At 44.7% G+C, this 18,323-nt stretch overlaps 1 protein-coding gene across 2 annotated transcripts in view; it reads right to left on the bottom strand.

Moving 5' to 3' along the window:
* Positions 1 to 10,075: 10,075 nt before the first annotated feature.
* Positions 10,076 to 18,323, bottom strand: part of FOXK1 (forkhead box K1) — a 48,539-nt gene continuing 40,291 nt past the window's right edge. Inside the window, exons 5-9 of one of the 2 annotated variants that reach the window (XM_074598886.1) lie at positions 18,073 to 18,266; positions 16,774 to 16,940; positions 15,790 to 16,071; positions 13,651 to 13,875; positions 10,076 to 11,324 (exon numbers count right to left, since the gene is read on the bottom strand). In XM_074598886.1, coding sequence (XP_074454987.1) covers positions 11,104 to 11,324; positions 13,651 to 13,875; positions 15,790 to 16,071; positions 16,774 to 16,940; positions 18,073 to 18,266 — 1,089 coding nt within the window. In that variant the 3' untranslated portion in view covers positions 10,076 to 11,103. Of the gene's footprint in view, positions 11,325 to 13,650; positions 13,879 to 15,789; positions 16,072 to 16,773; positions 16,941 to 18,072; positions 18,267 to 18,323 lie in introns of both variants that reach the window. The other variant, XM_074598885.1, reaches the window with a different exon arrangement.

The raw sequence follows: 18,323 nt of genomic DNA, 5'->3' as shown, positions 1-18,323 counted from the left end.
TGCTGCGGCACCAAGGTTCCGGCCGCCGGGAAGTTCCGGAGGGGGAAAGCCGGGCAGACTCCCCTGGAAACTAGGCCCGACCCTGTCCGCGGAGAGGAGGGGAGAAGGGGTAAGGGCAAAATCCCCTCCATTAACAGTTCACTGATTATTTGAGACGTTAGTGCTTCTATTCTCCACCTCAGGGCCCTGCTCGGGAGGTGAAGCCTGGCTCTAAGGGCAGCCCGTGGGGCGCAGGCGAGAGCCCCGCTCAGGACTCACCACTGAGCCGCGGTCCCATGGCGGAGTGGGGACATTAAGGCCAGGTGGTAGAAGATGTCCTTAGCCTCTCCTGGGACTTCTTCAGAACCAAAAGGGCAAGAGGTGTTAGAAATACCTGCTCGGCCGACGGTCTCCAGCACTTCCAAAAGCTTAAAAAGGGATTAACGTTTCCCCATCAGAAATGTCGCTCCTCCTGAAGACCTTCCTGCCGTGCATCACCCCGCAGCGTGGAGAAGATGCCACGGGATTCTTGGCACATCACACCCTTTGGTACTGCTCTGCCCTATGCCCCCCCGGCATTAAAGTTCATTAAAAGCGTGCCTTGGCAATTAGCCACAGAGCTAATCTGCCCTCCGAAGGGGCAGCGGCGTCCGTCACCTCAGCCGTCAGCACTCGGAGCTACCACAGGCAGCAGAGGGACCAAGCATCCAAGCACGGCCATCCCCACTTTTCCCTGCACGCCTTCTCCTCTGGCTGCGTCACAAAACACGCACGGGGGGAGCCAAAGGGACGGCAATTCTAAAAGATGCCAAAAAAAATTAATATATATTAAGATGGCTCTGGCTGAATATCTTTGCTACACTGTGTACGATTTCATTATTGTTTCTCAGTTTTAGTTTCGCTTAGTTAGTCAAATACAGCTACTTTATGTCAACTGAGGTCTTAAAAGGTGCCGCAATTCAGTTCTGGAGCTCAGAATGACTTTGTTTAGTCAAAATAAACCCTAAGCTTAAATTGTAGCTCTGTTAGGAGGACAAGGGAGGAAAAACCTGCACTATAGGGCAGGTGGATAAAGAACTCTTTTCTGACCTCATATGCTTAAATGAAACAATTATTATAAATTACGGGGAAATACCCTGAAATAGTTTATCTTTCAAAATAACAATGTTTCTCTTCATGACAAAATGAAAGCTAGGGCTGGAGGAAGAGTTTATAGAGCCCAGGGGAAGCGTTACGCCTCTCAAACATACACATATGTTCACTCTGGTGCGAGTTAACAGCTGCCCGAAGAACTGAGAAGGGATCCAAAGTGGGATATCTGCGAACTCTAAAACAAACAGCGCAAGGTGTCCAGATATATATTTCCCTCCTACAGCATTTAAAGAAAATAATAAAAGGGAAAAAAAAAATAATACTAAACCACCCTGTCCCCTCACATTCTGAGGAGGGGTAGGCTGTACAACACAAACTGCAGCAGGAATATTAACCCCCCTACGATACTACACCGAAGAACACAAGTCTGTCACTCAAAAGCAGCAAGCGATTTCAGGGCATTTTCTCTTTCATATATAATTTTATTTCTGGTTATAGAAACAAATGCTAAGAGGAGAAGCAACATTCCCCAACCACATACATCAAATTAAGGTAACAGAACAGAACAGTTAAAATAAATGAAAAAAAAAAAATAGTAGAAATTTAAAACTTTGTTATAGCTTTAAAATATTAACGTTCTTGATACATTAGAAATCACATTCAGATCTCAAATTACTTAAAAAAAAAAAAAGTATGGCTCCGTATTAAAAAACAAACAAACCCACTGTATCCCATTTGATGTGGAAATGCAGGTCCTGCTCCTCGAATGCTCATATTTTGCCGTCTCCCCTGGTGAGCAGCCGCCTCCCCCGCGGGACCAGGACACGCTCCCAGCCCTCGTGGGATTCCCGGGCTGCCTGTGCAGCGAAGCATCCAGCAGGAGCGGGGCTGCAACATGGCCAGGTAAAGGTGATGAACTTCACATCCCTCGTCCCAGATGGAGCTTTCCCCACTGGGATACACACCTGCTTTTTAAAAAGCACTGATAATGAAAACGAGTCACAAAAAATACTTTTGATATCAGCTGTAAAAAAAAAAAAAAACCAAAAAAAACCAAAAACCAACAACCAACCACGAAACCCAGAACATCTGGCTGGAGGTGTCTTGTACAGGCAACACCAGGAACTGAAATGCGAGCATGGCTTTAGTTCCCCCCTCCATCCCCATCTTTAAATTAAGTGCCAAATCCAGGTGAAAGGGGTAAGGCTCCTCCAGGTCTCTGTAGCAAAACACTTCTGTCAAGCCATTGAGGTATTTCAGGTCCTCGTCTCACTGCAGCCTTCCCCCAAGGACGCCGTGGGAACGCATATACGCGGAACAGGGGGAGGTACAGAGTCTTTTTTTTTTTTTTTTTTTAAAGCAAATAGTCGGCATTGGATTTGAATTTCCAGCTTTTCATTGCTCACATACACCTTTTGATTTATCTCTAAACCAGCTTTTAACAGCCCTTTGGGTAGCTACAAAATCCTACACGCTCTTTTAGGCTCCGCGGAGGTTGGCCACCAGCCTCGACAAGGCCAGTCTCACCACGGTACCAACGGCACGTCCAGAACCCAAGACAATATACGGTCTCATAAGATTTTTGTATTTTCACGCCATTCTGTTCTCCATATCACTATATTTGAATGAGATTTTTTTTTTTTTTTTTTTTTTTACATTCTCTGTTTTCTTTTCCATTCAAGACAATAAGATCTTACAAACAACAATACTCTGGTTCCCTCCCTCCACTTCAAGCCCATTTGGGGGAGAAAAAAAAAAGAAAAAGCTAAAGCGAGTTTAGGTTTACAGCAATTCCTTTGCTACGGAGCCAACTTGCCTACTTAGCAGCCTGTCCACCCCCGAAGAGCGGCACAGCAATCAGCAGAACATCAGGATGTTCTGCACCAGACTTTTAGCAGCAAGGCAGTGACACAGAAGGAAATTTCACTTTTTCTGCTCCATTTAAGTCTCATTTTTCTTCAGCTAACAGACATTTCTCCTCAACGTCGCCCTTCGCTTTAAGTAAGGCTCCATTTCGGACTGCTTGAAGTGAAACTGAGGTGGGGTAGAAGCAGGACTGGAAGGTCTAGATCACGGCAGAAATGCCACAGCCTGGGCTATCGGATGCATTGCTTAACTCAGCAGCGGACACAAAGCAGTAACCAAATGCTAGGGGAAGCCTGGTTTTCACAAGGGCTGTTTTCTGCTGAGGAGGAAAGCTGTTTCCTTTCACCGCTCCTGCTCTGGTTATTCTTCTTACCACCAATCTTGTCCTCCCTTAAGTATCAAAGCCCGACCACCGGACAGTAAGCAGAAACCGCGGTGAAGGGTTCACTCGGGTCCTTATGGAGAAAGGAATTTCTACTTCTGGAAGAGCAATTAGGATTAGGAAGCCAAGTATCACCTGCTTTTAAGATTAACTCGCAAAAGGCCCAAGTAGCTCAAAACACAGGCTTCTGTGGATTTAGTGATCCTTGTGGACTTAAACCACCGCTGAAATTTGGCCCGTCAGGTAAAATTTACTCCCTGTGAATGGGAGCATTAGAAAAACACTTACGCATTTGTTTTCAAGGGGATATACACACCTCGCACCCCATGAAGAGACAGAAGCATCATAAAAGGAGAATAACCTCACCACAGAGGAAAAGAAACTACTTCACGGTGCCCCAGTGTTAGCTCAGCCACCTGACGGACAGCCAGGAATTTCTCAACCTTACAGCATCCTCACGGACCCTCCATTAGCCTCCTCTGTTATAGAATGAGGTCCCATGACCTACAGAGCAGCATCTCTAAAGTACTCCCTGATACTGCATCCAGAGATAATCTGAGGCGAGAAAGGATTCCAGCTTTCATTAGTGCCACCTGGGGGATTTTTGTGCCAGAAAAGCAGCACGGGCCGGGGTCGCTGAAAGCGTGACAAAGGCAGAAGCAGGGCTCCTACGCAAGGAAGATGCAAGTACCAAGTCGTCTCTTCTGCTCTGCGAGAGGAATGAAAGCAATCACTGAAGTAAAGCTGCTTCTACCGGCTGCCCACATTCGTTACAAAAATAGGTACATCGGTCTTTCAGAATCAGTGCCCGGTGAGGGAATTTACCAACTTGCTGTATAAAAGTCTGTGTAAAGTACCATTTAAGAGAAAGAAATAGTCATGGACCATTTATATATCTATATTTACACACACACTCACTCACACACACATTAATAAATATAAATTTTATGTTTACACAGATCTAATTTAATATTCTCTGGAAAAAAAAAAAAAAAATTTAAAGGGTTTCTTCCTTAGCTGCCACCCATGAATTGTCAATGGTTTCTTCCACCTTGAGAGCCAAGGGGTAGATTTGGCACAACTACCCTCAGGCTCCGAACCTTAAAGTGACACGTAAGGAGAGGACCAGCCATACATTCTGAAGGGTTTTAATTCAGTGTTGGTAAATTGAAAAAGGTATCAAAAGAGTTTTCCGAACATATAAATACAAAGGTTAAAAGTCGATTAAAAATTTGGAATTTAAATATAGTGCTCCAGGAAAACCAAGTATTTTTCGAAACGTCTTGCTCAGTCCAAAGCAAAACGCTCGCTGCTGCGTTACTGCCCTGGGAAAGACAGCCCAACGGAGAAAGCCCACCATCGCAGCTAGGTGTTTCCCACCGACTGTTTTACAGGCATATATCCACCGCTGCGTGCACAAACACGTGCAAACACGTCCTGCAAATAACCCACCCAGCAGAGAGAGAGACGCTGATCTGACTAATCGCAGCCGCAGAGAGGGGAGCGCTCCAGCACGAAGCCACAGCCACGTTTTGATCGGGTCCGGATCAAAATGCAAGAAGGCACCACTTCCCAATCCCACCGGTTCCAGCAATCCGGATGACCTTGTAGTGTCACTGTTTTCTGCAGCACAGCTGGCTCCATTGTAAGCTACACTTCACAACAGTAGTGTATGCTATAGTAGTAGCAGCTTTGGCATAATTTTTCACCCAGAAGGAAACAAAAAGTTCCACGACTGAACAATCTGTTGTATAACTGCAAGCTAACAGACTGATTCTCACCAGATGCAGACCTTCGAGCAATGGCATTAAATTAGGAGCTGGATTAAAGGGCTCTGGAATTGACAGAAACGGCTACAGAGGGGAAAATCCGTGATGGGGAGCAGAAACAGGAGCTGCCCCAGAGACCGGCTGGCAAGGGAAGACGGATCATTTGCTGCAGGATGGCATTTGCAAACTCAAAAGCTCAGAGTGCAGCAAGGGCAAAATTATGAAGCTAGTCATGTTCCTTTGGAGGCTGACTCCTAATGCCCAAGTCCAACTTAACAGCAGCAGGACTAAAAAACCTGAAAGATTTTTGTATCGGCGTAGAAATTCAAGGTAAATTCCACTTTGGATTGAAACTATCATTTGATAAGGTAAAGCACAGCTATTTTTAAAAGTAATGAGGATCATTCAGCCCTGTCTCCTGTTCAAAAAGCTACAAGACCCAATCTGGCGCTCTTCCTTGGGAGAGGGGGACAAGATGGCTGCATACGTACGAATGCAATCCAGAGTATTTCTAGTTCACTTTGCTAGTGAACCAGAACTTTGCTCCAGGTTCTCACACTATACTCCAGACGAGCCAGTAGCGCTTCTTGCGGTAAAAGAGACCAGAGAGGTACTGGGCTGTGCTTGCCAAAGTGTAGCCAGCAGGCCAAGGAAAGTGATTCTTCTCCCACTCCATCCAGCATTTGTCAGATCGTATCTGCAGTATGTTGTGTTCAATTTTGGGCTCCCCAGCACAAGACGGTGAGGGACCTTCTGCAGCAATTCCACCTGAAGCCCTGGGGGCTTGAGCACGTGATATACAAGAGGAGACCAAGACAACCAGGTTGGTTCAGCCTTAAGAAAACGAAGCAAAATGGTGAAAATCTTACTGGTGTCTTCAACTACCTATTTGGAAGATACAGAGAAGGCAGAGCTAGGCTCTTCTTGGAGATGTGATGTGATAGGACAAGAGGCAATGAGCACATGCAGCTGCATGAGAAATGCTCCTTAGATAGCTGTGAAAGTGTTTTCACCTCAGGGGTGGTCAGAATGGACCAGGGACCAGAGTCATGGAACCTCTATCTCGTGAGACATTCAAAGCTCATCTGGACAAGGTCACAACAATGTGGCCTAGCTGGATCTGCTCTCAGCAGAAGGTTATAGCAGAGACTTCCAAAAGTTTCTTCCAACCCAAGTTGTTCTAAACAGCTACAGCTGGCCAGTGGCAAAGACAACAAATAAAGACTTGATCTTTCCTAGTACTGCAGTTTTATGTGATTTATGTTTATCATAGTGATAAACTATAATTTGTACGTCATAGTTTAAACTTCAGAAACAAAGAAGGAACAACCAACCAGCTGGAACTTAATCCTTGGATGCAGTAAGCTTGAAGAAACGGCTTTTGATCCTCTGTGGGAAAGTACAGAACTGTATAGAACTATTGCTAGATTAAATCCTGGTCATCCAAGATCCCCAAATCTAGGTATAGCAGGGGAACGTTCCTCCTTTCACCCTACATTTTCACATCTGTTTACATGCTAGCACACATCAGAGCTATACCAAATATCTCACTGGAAAACCCCTTTGCTAACACAGATGAAAAGCTCTAACATCAATTTAACATCCCCAGCAGACAGTGAAAAGCGTCCACACCACATTGTATGAAAGCTCAGGTCAGATGCTCTCACTTGCTTAGATATAGGTCCCTAGCCTTCTGTGCTTCAAGTTTTATTTTACTGCTGGCATTCCCCTACTGAAAAAGGGGAAAAATGTGGAAGTTAATTCTGAATGACAGTTCTAAGTCAGTACACAAGACAGATGTCTAAAACATGCAAAACCAAGTTTACTCCCCGCTAAAACCTGAAGCCAGACCATGGCATTGATTGCAGAGGCACTGTAAAGGCTTCAGCTGTTATTTAACTATTTCTTTCCTCTTACAAAGCTTTAATACGTCTCTGAAAACACACTCCTGAACAAACTGTGGCCAACAGTAGCATGTCTAAAACACAGCATGAAAATGAAATACAGGGTGACCAAATGGGCCTTTCTCAACCTGCTCTGGAGCCTCATGTATCCCACAGGTATTTTCATCCTTGAGTCCCCGGGCAGAGCTTAGTGCAAGGTGCCGCTTCCATCAGTGGATAAAAATGGCTGGATATGCTACAGGGGACAGCCGTCATGGTACGGGGGAGGGATACGGGAAGAAAAAGGAGTTGAAAAGAATATATGAACTAATGATGAACTTCAATTCCGTGCTCAGCACTGTGTTGTGTTATCACTAAATCAGATGAAATTGATCTCACTGTAAAAAGCTTCCTGTTTCACAAGAGCCAAGGTCAAGCCAAAACAATAACTAAAGAATTCCAGCGGAATAAACCCAAGAACAACTGCATTCAGCTTTTGCAAACTGAGGCAACAAAAGTTGCTATAAACTGACTGCGATCAAAGTAAAATTAGCCTCTGTCATTGCCTAAGATAAAAAAAATAAATCAATAGGGAATGGTGAAAAGTGAATTCACACCTTAAGAGCTTAAAGTTTTCCCAGGTCTAAGTTATAGCAGGTTAAATATTCAACATGCCTTGACCTCTGTTATACAGACAGCAGAAGAGGCAATGAAGCATCCTACTCCTCTCCCCCTCAAACCTCCCTCAGTTAATATAACTAATTAAGGACATGAGATGCAACTTTCTGGACAATAAGAACAAGCTAGGTGATCAATTTAAAAATAATCTGAGTTCTGCATATAACCGTTAAGGTAATATTTTCTTTCTAGTTGAAGGCTTAATTCTACCATCACATTAATTTTCATTCCTCTGCAGTTCTCAAAACTGCAAGCCTGGGGAATCAGGACTGATGGAAAAAGAGCGGTGCTGTCTCCCAGACTGAGCAGCGTGTTGAAAGATTTAATCTGCAGGCCTGAAACAAGATGTCCCCGATCTCATGTGTTCCAGATGAAGACCACATTTTTGCAGAGCGCTCTCAACAGGATTGAGTAAGAACCATTATTTTACCTCGTATCAGCCAATGATACAGGCAAACCTAAAAAAAAAAAAAAAGTAAAAAATTCAAGTGGCATGGCTGCTTCCTACAGTAACAGGGGATGCAGCAGACTGATAAAGCAAAAATCCTGATAGGATGAACTGACAAGTCCCAGACACCTCAAGCAGAAGGGGTGAACACGTCAAAGATATTTGCTTATCCTCAACTCACATTTTAACCAGCAGGCATCGTGTGCCACAAAAGGAAGAGTGGGAAAGTGTTACTCTGTTCTAAATAGTGAAGAGGCAGATCTATGCACACAACCTGAGGATGCACTTTCAAGAGGTATCTATAAAGCAGCAACTGGTGTGTGAAAACAGTCATTCAGCTGATGTATTTCTATAGTGCTGGACTCGTTTACAGAAGTTTAGGGCCTGATTATTTAGACTTTCCAAGAGAAAAGCAGCAGTAAAGAAAAACCCACAAAACTTTGGCAGCTTCGCACCCTGAACAGTATTCTTGTTGGTTGCTCATCTTACGCTGACTCACCCAACGTCCTGGAAACCTAAAGAGTCCTCTGCTTCAGAAAGCTCCATGGCCTCAGGGCTTTCAGAGGCGTGCCTGTATCTGAACCAGCAGTCACCCGAAAGTAATGACTAACAGATAAACTAGCTGCACTCTCACTTGTGCGTTCTTCCTTGAAGTCCATTTTATTGAATTCTGGCTTTGAAAAGGCTACAGAAAACAGAGCTAATCCGAGCGCTTTTCCGCTATGCCGCACCTAGCGGGAAAAGTGACAGCTGGAGGTCGGCCTGCTTCAATTACTTCGTGGTCTGTAACAATCCTCCTTCTCAAAATCATTTCAAAGTACTAAAAATCCAATCTAATAACTTGTCACCAAAGGGACACCCCTAAATTAAGAAAGCCTAGCTGTAGATAAATGAACTGTCCTGAATACTCTGTGTGCCTCTAACTGCAGAGCCCAACCGCAAATCACGAGACCAAGAAATTCTTTCCTTCTTTCAGAAATATTTCTCACAAAACAATCGGCTTGAGAATAAAACACGGCTGGGTTTTATTCAAGCGGCGGGACTTGGCTATTGAATAGGATTTGGCAAAGAGAAAGGAAAGCTAGAAGGGAACAAGTGATGCCAGCTGTTACCTTGCTGATTTCCTCCCCCTCCCCAAATTCCAGCAGACATTGAACGGTTGTGCTTTACCCCTTAATCCCCATGGACATACTGACAGTATCATTTACTGCACAGAGGGGAAATCTTTTTCCAACATGTTTATGCAGTGGGTTTGCCTCTCTGTTCCGCGATAGCCCCGTCAGACTGTACAAGACGGCAACCTGACAATAAATCAATACAGACAGGGATAACTACCACAGGCATATCCCAGCCCTCTTAAGTCTCTTTTGCCATTACAAAACCCATAACATTTCCTAAATTAAAAGATGTCTGCTGTGCTGCCAGAAGACACGTTAGCCAAGGGGATTGCAAACAGGCATAAAACCGAAGGGGTTAGCTGGAGGCTACGCAGAGGATGATTTCTTTGCTAGTCACAAGGTGTCACACACCCCCCCCCCCCAACTGCTCCGCGTGGCTGAAGTGACTCAAACCTGCGTTACTCGTACTTGGAGTACACGAAGAGCCTGGAATACAGTCTGAACAGAGGCCTCTTCCTACTGGCCAGCCCAAATGGTCCTCAAGGGAGGAGAGATGGGAGAGGGAGCCAGGCAATGGAAGGAAACCTCCAAATTCCTTTTGGAAAACCTGTTTTAAGACCTCCAGTGACTTTTACCGCACGGAAAATAAAAGGTCTCTTTTGCCTTGGTCTCTACACCCTCACAGAATTTGTATTAAACACTGTATGAACTCTGCTGCCTCTCACCCCAGCTCTCAGCTCCCCTCAGAAGAATAACACAGCAGCTTTGCTGTCAGCCATGGCCGAGGGTCAGTGACAGACCCAGCCCTGGCCTCCTGACCATTGTCCATCTAGTTGAGGGCCACACTACCAACCGGAGGTGAAGGCAGACTGCTTTAGTGCAGAACACCAATGAGTATTTTCTCAAGTTCACAGAGACAGTGGCAATATCTTCACCTACGGTGCTATTTTGAACAAAACCTGGTGCTCCAGCACAGGATGTGATCAATCAAATGCACACAGAACCTTTTGGAGACACCCTTCCCCATGTGATCCTCAGTCATCAAGATACTTTGGCTGTTGTCCAGAGCAAGCGATGAATAATTGTAAGAAATCACTGAAGGTACAAAACCCTTTGTTTTTAATATCTTTACAGGAACCAAATTAATACCGTTCCTCTGTTATCTTATCCTCCCTCAGAGGGAATGGAGAGAAATTGCATCTGGAAATCCAGGTGGTTGAGTCCTGTAACTCTTCCTCCTGAATCCCCACATAAATAAACATTCGTTCATATTCAGAATTTTTCTATTTTAAAAAACAAAATCATTTGCCTTTTTCTTTAAGCTTGGTACCATGTTTCTTTAATGCTGTTGTTATGAGATACTGCACCCATCTTTCAGCATTTGATTGCCTTAGGAGGCCTTTTAAAAACGGTCCTATGGTTCAAAGCTCTGAGAAGCACAGTATTAAGGCATAGAAAATGAGGAGTTTTCTTTCCAGGGAGCAGACTGTATTTGTGTTACATTCCTTTAGATGCTGAACTGCAAATCCCATCCCCTTGGAGCCAAAAGGGGAAGAGACAGTTAAAAATATCCCAGCAGTCATACAATCAGTTGTCTGTATTTTTTTGAATATTTTTTAAAAAAAAAAAAAAAGGAAAAAATATCCCATAGGTAAAGACAGAACAGAGTTCCAGGTATGGGTTCTTGGGAGGGGTTTTCCATTCTTTTTGGCACCTTGTGATTCTATCAGCTGTTGATCTCCCATTTAAAAATCTGACTTTAAAGAGAGCTCTTTATCCGCTATGTTTTGAGCTGTTACAGTTGTGGTTTGTTTTCTTTGAAAGCTGCTTTAGGGCTCCTGCCATCCCATGCCCACCCCACATCACTCCAGCTCCTCCCACTGGTTCTTCATTCACTGGTTGCCTGTCCTTGTGGCATCGTAGACGTGATGACTCCAGTTTGGGCTGGAACCGCTCCACTGGCCTCTTCTATCCGGGGTCTTTTGACTTCAGGTTCACTGGAAGAGGTTGCTGCTGTCTCTTCGGTCCCCGTCTCACATACCCGGCTGACTACAACAGGAGTGGATGAGCTGGCCTGGGCTGCAAGAAGCTGCAATGGATTTGTAAGAGCTGGGAAGTAGGATGAGAGAGAGAGAGAGAGAGAGAGAGAGAGAGAGAGAGAGAGAGAGAGAGAGAGAGAGAGAAAGAAAGAGAATTAACGAGATGAAGTAGCACAAGTGTTTTGATATTCCACAAAACAAGAAAACAAACCAGTCAAATGCGATAATTGGCACGTATTCAAGTGTTGTTTTCAAGTCCACTTTGTAAGGCTTGCACAAAGCTGCGACTGTGGGAGGAGAGGGAGAGACACGGCTAGCAAGTTCACCAAACTGGTAATAACCCCTTTCATGGGAGAACTTCCTTCTTCCTATCTGTTGTCAAACAAGGCATTGGCAGCTAAGCATTCATCTCCAGAAGGGGAGGATCCATCCCCTGTTAAAATTACAGTACACCTCCTCTTTGAGAAGTCATTCTCTGGCCACCTACAGTCAGAACTTCTTGGAAGCTACAACATCTGTGTGCTTTGCCTTCAATTTAGAGGGCCCTCTTTAGCCCTGCTTGCACAGTAAGAACAGCCGGTCTGTTGGGAAACTAGATTACAATCCAAATATTGTGTGTACTGACATCTCACTTGTAAAATGGGCAGGGAAGAGCTTACCCCAGACGAACCAAATGCGTTCCCATCAGAACTGTGATCAGACCGTAGGAATTTCTGGCTCCCAATCTTGTATTCCAACACTGACAAAAAGCTCTCACCCTCCCATTAATAAAAGTGGTGAGAAAAAAAAGACGATTTAAGTAGCAACTCTCCATAAAAATGTCTACAATTCCTAGTTCCAGACAGAGAATGTGCTTACACACTGGCTTTGGCACACAACACTGCTTGGAAAACAAAACACATGCAGTTTTTGGACTCTGCATCAATCAGAGAGGCAGCCAAAGGGGACTCAGGAGACAGCACATCCTCTGCCCTCCAGACTGATTTGCAAAGGATGGAATGACAGAACATTAGTGGTGTGCTCACTGCTAAATGCATCAAAAAGGAGCCCTAGGATAAATAAACAAAGCAAACAGAACAAAGGCCCTCAAAGCCCAGTAACTCCTACCAAGGCATGGGAAGGAGGCTGCAGAGCATCAAGAGGATGAAGGAAAAAACAGGGCAAGGATAAGGGCAGTCTCCAGTTACAGTTCAGTGACTTCGAGAACCTAAACCATGCGGTTAAGAGAAGCTAACTTCATACAGACGAGAGTCAAGAGACCTGGGCTCTGTTTTGCCAACCAGAAAACTCACTACCACTTGCAAAAAAACTCAGATGCAACTGGAATATTTTCCAATTTGCCGAGAGAGCTAGAAAAGTTTCGGTGAGATTAGAGTATCTTAACATAAAACTGTTAAATAAAAACCTGTCTGATTCTCCATGAGACGAACGCTACTGTTGGGTAGCAGCAAGTCCACCTCTCTGATCTATTTCACATCGTAATAGCTTGGTTACGTAAAACCCTTATTGTTATCATTTTTTCATTCTTGCAATTCATTTGCAAGCCAGGCGATACTGTGAATAGACATGGCAGAAAATTGTGTAGAAACATTCCTATTTTTCTTCATGAAAGCTATCAAAATCCCACCAGTGTCCTTCATTTCGAACTCCCTGTAAGCACTGGTCTGGACAGCAGAGGTGCTTAGCATCTCACTGAAAAGGGCTGTAAGAAACCCGGATTTCCATTGCGTCATCATCCTTAACCGGACAAAACCTGGAGGTGCTGAGCAAGCAGTAAGAGGAGGCTGCCAAGACATAGCTAGCATGGGATTTTAGAAGTCAGGCTTGACAAATGGCTGTAACACATCCCGCATATAAAAGAATCCTACATTCTTTCACCTGATGAAATAGATCTTATCCCTCTCTAAGACCTTAAGATGGGAAAGTATGTTATTTTCTTAATACTCTATGGAGCCATATTTCACAAGATCTAAAGAGCGCCATGGAAATTTCATTATTTGGCATGCTGAAAGCAAAGGCTGTCTGTCAGAGGAAAAGAAATGAAAAAAGAGGCTCAACACAAGAATCGCTGACACTTTCAACAAGTAACCCTCAAAAGGTAGACACTGGAAGTAGTAATAAACGCATAGCCAAGGACAAAGGAAAGACACTAGACGTTTCAGAAGCAATGGTAGATAGCAAAACTTTTCCACTAGGGGAAGGGAGCAGAGGTGGACAGGGAGATATCTACCACTGACATTTACAGCCACAGAAGTTGAGGAATTCACATACCTTTGCAATTGGACACATGGAATAACTTCATATATAACTAAGAAGAGAAAACCCTTACAGCCTTACGACCTAACTGCTAAGCTCAGAAAGCAATCAAAGACCAGAAAGTGACGAGAACAGCCTACCATAAGCGCTGCCAGTGATGCTGTTGGTGGGCACGGCATGTTTCCCGTTCTGAGTGACTGCGCGCACAGGAAGCTGATGCTGTCCAATGGTCACTGGAGCTGCCTGCTGAAGGATCGTGACCGTCTGTCCTGGAACACCCTGTGCCATTTGACTGGCGACTGTCTGAATAACACGGCTGGCTGTAGGTATCGTGGCAAATGCGATCGTTGGCTTTTCATCCATGCCTGCTTAAAAGTAGAACAGACAAAAATCATTTACTACCTTGGCTTAGGAGCAGGCTTTATTCTCATTAACATTTTAGCAGTGATACATACCCCAGCCTTACAAATGTGAAAATACCTCAGCACCGCAGAAGGTCAGGGATGAATATTTGAAACCACTAAAATATTCTCTATCGCACATATACTCTATTGCATATATACTCTATCAATATTTAGAACATTTTTCTTACAGCATAAGCCACTCAAGATTATAAACTTGACCCTTTGTCCTAAAAAGGCATCATCTCCCTTACTGGCACATTATAGCTGTGATATGGACAGCAATCACTGCAAATCTCATAGATTATTTTGTAATTAGAGGCGAATTGGCCTAACTCTCAATACCACACAGCAGGAGAAGGCATTAACATCTTTCACAATGCCTGGAGCCAAAAGTCTGCAACAGCTTGCTGTCAGGCCTGCACGTAGGTTGATTTACAAGGAGGTCTTCCCACAATTGCAAGATTTTGCCAGCTACGGAAGTATAGGAAGAAAACATGAGGCAGGAAAACAAAATAAAAAAGGAAGGCTGCGTTCCTGCATCAAGATAACTGAAAGCACTCAACCACTGCTCTCGCAAGCGAGGGGTCAATTCAGCAGGTATGAAGAAATATGGGACAGCCTCCTGCTGGGCATGCAGGAGAGGACAGCCACCCTCTTCCAGGGGCTCTGTGGGTCTGAATGCGGAGCAGGCGGGCAGGAAGCACAAAAACTCATCAGTCCTGTAGGAAGAGAGGGCTTCTCTCATTTTAACATTAGAAGACAACAAGTGTGGAGTTGGATGGGACACAAGCACTGAGCTGAGACCTGCAGGCAGGCTGATGGGAAGCAGGGAGAGAAAAGGCAAGGGAAGCTGGGAGATTAGGAAAGAAAATGGAGCAACCAGGAAAAACAAAGGGAAGGTAGAGACCATAAAAGGATAAGAGTGGGAATAAGAGAGGCACAAGTAGGGAAAGAACAAGTGACAGCAAGAACTAGTGAATGAAAGAAGGGAGCAGGTGATAGCTAGGCAGCTGCAAATGCAAGTGCTTCAGGAACATGTATGGGATCCAGACAGGAATTTCTAGAGAATGTGAGTGAAACTCAAGCAGGATAACCAGAGCTGAACTAAAAATGGCAGTGGTCCTCCTATTGCTATAGGGGAAGGTTTTTGTCATTTTTTTCTTTCCCTTAGAGAAGAACCATTGCCCCACTGCCCACATAAAAGCAATCAGAGTAACTAGTCTTGCTGCTGGTCCAACACCCATCTATCTAGCAGCACCAAGCCCTTCTGAAATGGTGAGCAGACAAGGTGTTGTCTAGATCACAGCAAGAGAACGTTTAACTCACTAAATCCCCCAAGGCTGGAATTTCCAGCTTAGGAAAAAACGAGGCCTTTGATGTAACTGGTTTTTGAAGATTGCGCTAATGGGACACTGCCTGCCCTTTCAGAAGCACATGCTTTCTCTAGGAATCCAGGCCTGTGGAAAAGAAGGGCTCAATCATTTACTTACACAGCCCTCCTGAAGCAGAGAGTTTCAGCCTTTCCCAGGCCATCTCTTTGGCTAGAAAGAGCACACATTTCCATAGCACATCCAGCTGACCAATACACTGGCATGGCACTGATAATACAGTGGGGATAATACAAATATTTAAAGCACTGCATTTTTTTTCAGCTTCCAAAGTCTGTTAGGTTTGTTCCCCACAGGAGACAAGGGAGCACAGTTGTCCTGCTCACCGCTGGAGACCTCAAATGGATGAACTCTTACTTGGTTTAAGTTTTACCTAGAGAAACATCTTTTATTAAGGGCTAAGCACCCGATGAGTGAAATGGCATTTGACCACCCACTTCCCCAGGCCTGCTCAAGACTTATTAAAGGAATAGCAAGGAAAAGCTACCTCTGTGGTCACCAGCTAAATCCAACACTGCTCCTGCAGCTTCATGAGCTCCTCCTGCTGTGCCCTGATTTGTGAGGATGTATCCGTTTGCAGAGTTTGCAGAGGAGGTCACAACTCGGACCATTGTAACAGTCGGAGCTTGTTGAACTACGTGAATTGCATGACATGAAGGCTGTTGAGAAGTCACTATTGATGCTGGCATGTACGCGACTGGTTTTGCCACCAGAGTAGATGGTCGGGGAGGAACAGCCATAATCACTGGCTGGGCACTGACTGGAGATCCTAAATGGAAAAGAGAAGCATACATTAATAGGAGAGGCAAAAAGGCCTCTGCTCATTTCACCTATGCGCTTCTAATCTGCAATACTCAGTCCTTCAGCACTGGCAGGAGTAGGGAACAAAACATAAGGCTTCAAAAATACCACCTTCAATCTTTCCTAACTTACTAAAACCTTACGTGCCATCTGAGCACATTTCTGTGAACAAAACCCACCATAAGCATAAAAAAAATGAAGATTCACTTAATGAGTTTTGCCTTCCAGCTTCACCAGGAACACTCTATACATCAGGCCAGTTACAGCACAGCTGACAAGCAGATACTCACCAGGGCTTAACAAATTACCAAGGCCCCGGCCACAGCACCGCAGAGCTCAGCGTGGCCAAGCTGATCTTATCCAGAAGGCTAGTAAATTAGCGCAAGTGAGCTACACACTGTCATGGCTACTTTGCTGTCAGTTCTTTAGAGCCATCTAATTCAAGGTTAGCTCATGTGTTTCTACACACTCCTTCATCACCTGCCCCCTCATCCAAAGACTAGCAAGAAAAATGGTCTGAAGTTGCATATGCATCATCAGGCTCTAACAACAAAGTGGGAAGAGATCTAGATCCTCCTGTAATACACCGGCAGAAGCATTCCTGCTGCATCCTCAGGACGGCACTTGGTGCAAGTGAACGGTCACCCTCTGTGAAACAAGAGCTACTCACCAGGTGCACTCTGTGAATACCGATACTCCGGAACTGAGGCTAACTTTGACCCAAAGTCGTGATCGTGCGGAATGGGTGAGCCCTCCCGTGACAGGCACTCTGGAGTCTGTAGGCCACTAGAGTGAGGGGACAGCAGGCCAGGGTGAGTAGGGGAGGCAGGAGCACTCCTGAAACACCAGAACGTAGCGTTGGAAAGTGTAGATGCATTTCAACCACAAGACAGCAGCAGAGACCAAAAGTTATCTCCAATACAGGATTCCCGAGGAGAAGTACAGCCTTTCTTCCACACTACCCACTAAAGTCTTGCTGGGAAGAGTCGAAAGGTACACCGTAACCTCACAAATGCTCTAGCACCAAATACTGTCATATTATTCCTTGCTGGAGGAAACTGGAACCTTCAGAGTATGCTTTACATTTCATTTGAAGGCCCAGTGCTGACAAAGAAGCTGTTAAGTACCTCATATTCAGATCAGTTTATGACTTTAGGCCATTCTCAAGGATCTTTGTCAGTGTTTGAGAGAGACGGGGAGAGGAAGAGGAAGAAAGATGCAATGTAGATGCAAGCGTCTGGCCCTGCATATGCTTACAGAGTACTTGCTCCCCCTTGTCCCCACTGCCTCCCTCCCCAACCACTTGGTTCTTCAATGACGAACAAGATACAGAAGCTGATCAGTGAAAAAACCTCTCTTCCTGTTTCTCCCCCATTTTAAGAGACAGAAAAGAGGGGGTGTGGGAGGAATGTGACACGAAACTGCTCCAGCGAGTGTTGGATTGCAAATCTTATCCTCACAGCTACAGGGCTTGGAGAAAGCTGTCACTGCACACAGCTCTTTTGCAGTTACATCGCTGACTGGACCGGCTACAGAGAACATCCCCCATTGCTTCACTGCTGACAACCATGATCAACCTGATCTTCCCTACAGGAGAGTGTTTTAAATACCACAAAAGTTATTTCCACTACAATCTAAGCCACATTTAAACACAGCTTTCCTGAAATGAGAGATTGGCATCTGAAAACACTCACTCCAGTGATAACTGCTTTGAATTTCTTTGAAATGATGCCAAAAGAGATATATCATTTGATGCATTTTTGTAGTTTGGTTCTGGATTTTTTTTTTTTTTTTGGGTAAACACTTAATAAGTCACAATAATTTTCAGATTATGCCTCAGGACTATCTAACTGTATTACCTCTCAAACTAGAAACTGAAGTAAAGTTTGCTCGCTGTACTTCAGGAGAAGTTTTTGTTTGTTTTTTTGGTAATGAGATTGGCACAGAGATTAGAGGAAGCTGAAGTCACCTGGAGGAGAGAGGCCCAAAAGGTGTTCGGAAGCAGGACACTCCTCTTTGCCTTCGTTTTCTAAATGCTTGCTCTACTAGTTTGGCTTCAGAGGCAGGGTCAATCCGCCAAAAGGAGCCCTTTCCAGGCTCCTCCTGGGAGCGTGGGACTTTAATAAAGTAACGGTTCAAGGAGAGGTTGTGCCGAATGGAATTCTGCAGGAAGGAGAGGAATGAGATGATTATTTTGCCATGAGGAAGCACATAACAAAG

This window comes from Larus michahellis, chromosome 8, assembly GCF_964199755.1.
Source record: "Larus michahellis chromosome 8, bLarMic1.1, whole genome shotgun sequence".
Lineage (NCBI taxonomy): Eukaryota > Metazoa > Chordata > Aves > Charadriiformes > Laridae > Larus > Larus michahellis.
This window is presented reverse-complemented; position numbering and strand designations above follow the sequence as displayed.